Genomic DNA, 6,407 nt, shown 5'->3' with positions numbered 1-6,407 from the left:
CCGGGGCCCTCGTGCCCCCGCCTCGCTGGGCCTGGGCGCCTCCCACGCGCTGCTTGCTCTCCGGCTTAGCCGCTCCGCAGCGCGGGGCCGCAGGTCCCCGCGGGCCGCCCTGAATTATTCATCGGCAGGAAGATATTAGATGTACTCGCTGTCCGCTCCGCGCGGGCCGTCGTGCAATGCTATCCGACCTCCGCGCGCGCTCCGCGCCCCTCCTCCTCACGTCCGTCCTCTCTGAAACCTTGGCAGCGGAGGGGGATCACATTTCCTTTGTCATCGGGCCATTTCGCCCTCGCCTTGGTCCCCCCTCCGATCCCGAGCCTCGGGGACGGAGCCTCCTCCCGGGCGCGCTGGAATCAGTGGAACCGGCCACGACCCCGCGCGGCGCGTTTTGGAGCCGCGTGGCCAACGCCGCCGGCTCCCGCCTGCGTCATCTTCTTTCCGAACGAGTCGCCGAGCGGGACGCGGGTGGCCAGGCTGCGCCGCGCCTGCCGGGCTTTGCTCTCGCGGTGCCCTGGCCTCCTGGGGCTTCGCGCGACTCCCAGCTCGGGATGCGTGCGCGCGCGCGCGACCCCTTTCTCTGCTTTGCCGCCTCTTCCTCCTCCTCCTCCTAGCACGCCGGTTATTGGGACTGATCGGAATTCGGAATCCTTTTAATCTCCAAAGGAGCAAACTCACTTCCGCCCGAGTGCTGGGAGGGGGCTGGGGGAGGGGGTTCCAGGCAAACAGGAAACATTAGCCCTCTCGGCTCGGCCCGCTTTTGTGTGCTCCCTCCCTCCTCCCACCGACCTCCTCCCTTCTCTCGGCCGCTGGGGAGATGAACGCCCCCGGGCTCCAGTGTGACGACCTTTGAAACCTTCCAGCGCGGAGCCAAGAGCGACTTTTCCGTTTATTTAAAAAAGAAAAGACTTCATTTTCAATCCCTGGCTCTGCGGAGGCTGATATCCACTGCCCTGGTCATCTGAGTTTTCTCCCCACCTTTCATCCCCGGTTGTACGTTTTCTTAAAGGTTCTACATCTGTGATCAACACCAAAACATCACACAGTTGGTGCATTTGTATCCGTGGAATTAAACGAATCTGAATTCTGCTCGGCTGAGGGGCCAGTTCCCTTTTGAGTTGTAACGCGGGAGCAGGGGGCAGGAGACAGCTGTTCAGGGAAGGCGACCGGGTGATGGCCCCACAGCCATCTGGGTGGTGCCTGAGGCTGTTGGACAGTTCTGGGAGAGGAACTCGCGTGACCTCAGAAAGAGGCTGACTCGGAAGGGCCGGCAGAGCCACTTACCAGGATTTAGAGAGTATCTGGCCTGGAGGCCAACAGACAGAACAATTGTCTGGTCTTAACGTTATTTCACTACAGGGATAAGTGTACAAGGCAACAACCTGGATAAATTCTTTCGAAACCTCAAGCTGAACACAGAGTTCCAGAGTTCCTGCTGCAGGATTCTATTTTCGTAAAGAAAATTTTAGCATAGGCAAAACTAAACTGTGGGGATATGAAAATTACCCTTGAAGAAAAGGAATATTGACTGGGAAAGGGTATGAGGAGTAAAGAAATAAAAATACATTGTGTGTGCGTTTGTCAAAATTTATAAATGCCGCCAGGCATGGTGGCACACGCCTGTAATCCCAGCACTCAGGAGGCTGAGGCGGGAGAATCGTTGTGAGTTCGAGACCAGCCTGGGCTACAAAGTGAGCTCAAGGCCAGCCTGAACTGCTTAGCAAGACCCTGTCTCAAAAAGACAAGACAAAAAAAAAAAAAAAATTATAAATGCCACTTCAGATCAGTGCAGAATTTCACTCTAGGTTATATTACTGAAGAAGAAATAATTTAAAAGCTTGGTTACTAGCCCTAGTAGCCATGCTTGGATCACAATGATAGGGAAAGAGCGCATATATACTTCTGATTTTACTCATCGGGTGCAGGACAGGACCAACCTGGAAAGAGCTCTTAAATCAAACCAACTGGACCTTTGTGCTAGAGAGAGTGCTGGGGAGGGGCCAGGTTCCTGCTGAGAGAGGAGCTGCTCAGGCTGAGGACAGCCTGGGCCCCCAGAAGGAAGGTCCACATCCTCAGCTGCCCTCCTAAGCCTCCTCTTCATCACCCAGACAAAATAACCATCATCTGAATCATCTGAAATGTGTGAGCAGTGGAAAGACTGTGAAACCAGTAAAATCAAAGCTCCTCCTTTGCCAAATGAAATTAACTTTTTTGTATGTGTCTTTTTGATACAGGGTCATTGATAGGCAGTTCAGGGTGGTCCTAAGCTCACTGTATAGCCTAGGCTGAACTCGAACTTGCAATGACCCTCCTACCTCAACCTCCTGAGTGCTAGGATTATGGGCATGCACTACCACGTGGAGGACAGAATGAACTTTTTATAATTTAAAAAATCCGGAGCTGAGAGCTAGGTGTAGCGGTGACCCACCTGTAGTACTAGCATTCCTGAGGCTGAGGCAGGAGTATTGCAAGCTCAAGGCCAGCCTGGGATACATAGGGAGACCCTGTCTCCAAACAACAAAACTTGGGAGATGGAGGTGTAACTGAGTCATAGAGTACACACATCCACAAGCCCCTAGGTTTAATTCCCAAACAAAAATGTATAAATAAATAAAAATCAGAAGCTTCTTGTGCCATAACTTATTCCCAATACATGTTTATGCTATAATTTGTGACCTACTGGTGAACAACTACACACGACTCTTTGCATACCTGTAATTTTCTGCCACACCAGCCCTACTCTGGAGATATTTCATGTGTTTTGTTTTTGGTATTTTTTCTCTTTTCTTGGTTGTTTTTAATTCCTTTTTAAAAATAAAAACAAAAGGAAAATAGATAGGGGAAAGAGAATTGCCAGAAGGAAGATGGCCCCAGAAGAAGGCTCTGACCCTCTGTCTCCCTCTTGGTTTGGCTGCACCCACCAGCACCAGAGAGAGAGGTGACAAAGGGGAACAAACCTAGGCTGGGTGTGGTGGTGCACCCCTGCAATCCCAGCACTTGGGAGGCTGAGGCAGGAAGAGTGTTTTGAGTTTGAGACCAGTCTGGGTTACAAAGTGAGCTCAAGGCCAGTTTGAACTGCATAGCGAGACCCTGTCTCAAAAAGACCAATAAAAGGGCGGGGGGACAAACCTAACAGTCCTACTGACCCTAAGACTCAAAATATCTTGATAGCTGAGGTAAAAAATCAACAGAGCCGTCATGGAGCAGCAGAAAGGCTGTAAGTCCAGAAAGAGGAATCAGACCTGACAGCAGTTGGTGAGTTGGCTTCCTGGGGACAATTGCTCAGAATAAACCAAAAAGAGAGAAGGGAGGGGTGGTTTTTCTCATGAAGTGCTGTAGCTGTAGTTCTTGCCTCTTGAATTGACAGCACTTTGCCAGGAAGGCAGCACACAGTAAATTGTTAAATTAGCACATTCCTAATTTCAGTTAAGACTTAATTTACCAAGGTAAGAAAGAGGGAAACCTTTAAATCGACCTATTTAACCCCCTTTGTATAGAGATGCAGTTATTGTGATTTTTGTGGTATAGGGATAGACAAATAATAAATTAGTATTAGGGCCTAATAATGAGAAGAAGCAGGTCTGCTCCCCAGATGAAGGCCGAAGTCACAGTCCCCTGCTATAAACTACGTTGTATTAAAATTTTCATTGCCATCCTAGGTAATAAACACCCTTTCTTAGCAAGGGAGGAACATACAGCCTTCAGTTTTTCCTTCACTAGTTCTGGTTAGACTGGGAGTCTATGTGCCTTCCTGAATCCTGAAAATAAATCATGCTGTATCCTAATAAGTAAGCACTTTTAGAGGAAACCAGCCCTGAAATTATGTAGGCGGTAAACTTGCGTTCTTTCTCCAGTGTACCTAGCGCCGTGCTTTGCTTTCAAAGATGACACCAGCCCGGCCACTCTCTCCAGCCGTGGTTTGGGAGTGAGGCCACATTTCCATCAGAGCCACTTTGAATCTGCTTTTTCCATCTGATCCTGTAATTAAATATTGGATGCATTCACTTGTTTTGATGTCAAAATTGCACCTTTCACCATCGTCCTCCGGGTGTATTCACATAATTTTTAAGTACATAAATCACTAAAGTACGTGTCTTGCTTTTTAGAAAAACATTAAACAAACATTATATCATAATTGCTATTTAGAAGCATAGGGGTTGGACTATCAGCTTCACAGACATCTACTGAATCCTGGCCAGTAACCTGCCGGCTGAGGGGAGACAGAGCTCTACATATTCCATCCACCATCCCCTCCACCCCGCCCCCACCAGGACTGGGAATTGAATAATCCAGGACTTTCCCACTGAGCTATATTCCCAGCCCATCGTTCCTTCTTCCCCCCACCACTTTTCTTCCTTCCTTTCTTTCCTTCTTTCTCTCTTTCTTTTTCTTTCTTTCTTGCCTTTCTTAAAATTTTGAGACAGGGTCTTGCTAAATCACTAAACTGCCCAGGCTGGGCTCAAACTTTCAGTCTTGCTGCCTCAGCCTCCCAGAGGGTGGAGATTATAGGAAGGCACCACCAGTCCCAGTCTTCCTCAACTCCTCACTCTACTCAGACTCTGGCCTCACAGCCCTTGAGAGAATGTGAAAGCTACTTTCAGCCCTGAATTTAGAGCAGCAACATATCAGAAGATAAAAATGGAAGCTTTAGTTACCCAGAACTTTATTTAAACTATGTTAGGGAAACTTGAAATGTGCATATCAAAGGTAAAAGTGAATACCCAGCATTGCTAGTTAAAAGTTGTTTAGCACTCTGGTTAACTGACATCCCAGCTCCACTACTCTTTTCTTTTTCTGCCATTGAAGATTGGATCTAAAACCTTTTCGCTGAATCATATCCCAGCCTTTCCTATTTTTAACACTGAGACAGGGTCTTGCTAAACTGCTCAGGCTGGCCTCCACTTTGTCATCTTCCTGCCTCAGCTTCCCAGAGTGCTGGGATTACAGGCATGCACCACCACCTCCAGTTCCACTACTCTTTATTAGGTAATTTTGAGCAATTTATTGAAGCTCTGGGGCCTTAGATTTCCCATTGACATAACACCAGTAAGTATCTAACTTAGCCAGGTGTGGTGGCGCATGCCTGTAATCCCAGCACTCGGCAGGCTAAGGCAGGAGGATCTTTGTGAGTTCGAGGCCAGCCTGGGCTACAAAGTGAGCTCAAGTCCAGCCTGAACTGCATAGCGAGACCCTGTCTCAAAAAGACAAAAAAAAAAAAAAAAAAAAAAAAAAAAAAAAAAAAAGGTATCTAACCTATCAGGTGAACTGAGTTTCTAAATGTACAATGCTTACTATAGTACCACACACATATCAGTGCTCAATATTCACTTTTTAAAAAAGAATCATCGCTGGGTGTGGTGGCGCACACCTGTAATCCCAGCACTTGGGAAGCTGAGGCAGGAGGATCGTTGCAAGTTCGAAGCCAGCCTGGGCTACAGAGTGAGCTCAGGGGGCTGGGGATTTAGCTCAGCGGCACAACGCCTGCCGGGCAAGTGCAAGGTCGTGAGTTCGATTCCTGGTACCGGGAAAAAAACAAAAAACAAAACAAAACAAAGTGAGTTCAAATTCAGCCTGAACTGCATAGCGAGACCCTGTCTCAAAAAGACAAAAAAAAAAAAGAATCATCATGCCAGGTTTGGTGGCATACAACCTCGAATTCAACTACATGATGAGACCCTGTCTCAAAAAACAAGGACTCATTGCAGCTTGATGCTGTGGTGCATACCTCTAATCTCAGCACTCTGGGAGGCTGAGGCAGAAGAGTCCCAAGTCTGTGTCTAGCCTGCGCAAGTTAGTGCTTTAGCAAGATTCTGTCTCAAAATGAAAAAGGAGCTGTTGCTCAGTGTGAAGACCCTGGATTCAACACACCTACACCCACATTGCCCCCCCTACACACACACAAAACAGCACCAGAGAATCATCTATATTCAATGGAGAGACTTGCAAACTGCCTTAAATCTGTTGTTGCCTAATCACTATGCTCTATGGACCTCTGCCTCCCTCTGTAGATCATGCCACCACCTGGGTCCTCCTTTTCCTCTGTAACAAATTAGTCTCACCTCCTGTCATTCTTGACCCAAGATCCCATAGCCTGTTGCTCAAACTGCTGAAGCTCAACTCTCCATATGGATTTTTGGAAATGCAATTTGTATCTTTCTTTCTTTCTTTTTTTTTTTTTTTTGGTCTTTTTGAGACAGGGTTTCACTATGCAGTTCAGGCTGGCCTTGAGCTCACTCAAACTCCCAAAGATCCTCCTGCCTCAGCTCCCCAGGTGCTGGGATTACAGATGTGCACCACGCCGGGTGGCATATCTTCTGCAAGAAAAGGGGGAAGGAAGCTGGGTGTGGTGGCACATACCTGTAATCCCAGCACTCCGCAGGCTGAGGCAGGAGGATCATTGCAAATTCAAG

At 48.0% G+C, this 6,407-nt stretch overlaps 1 protein-coding gene across 1 annotated transcript in view; it reads right to left on the bottom strand.

Moving 5' to 3' along the window:
• The window catches only part of Trim71 (tripartite motif containing 71, E3 ubiquitin protein ligase), a 77,197-nt gene that overhangs the window by 69,638 nt on the left and 1,152 nt on the right, over positions 1-6,407 (bottom strand). Inside the window, exon 2 of the mRNA XM_013513644.1 lies at positions 976-1,216. Coding sequence (XP_013369098.1) covers positions 976-1,216 — 241 coding nt within the window. The remainder of the gene's footprint in view (positions 1-975; positions 1,217-6,407) is intronic.

This window comes from Chinchilla lanigera, unplaced genomic scaffold (genome assembly GCF_000276665.1).
Source record: "Chinchilla lanigera isolate Chin_1 unplaced genomic scaffold, ChiLan1.0 scaffold00020, whole genome shotgun sequence".
Lineage (NCBI taxonomy): Eukaryota > Metazoa > Chordata > Mammalia > Rodentia > Chinchillidae > Chinchilla > Chinchilla lanigera.
The sequence above is the reverse complement of the archived record's forward strand: the minus strand, read 5'-3'. Positions and strand labels throughout refer to the sequence as shown.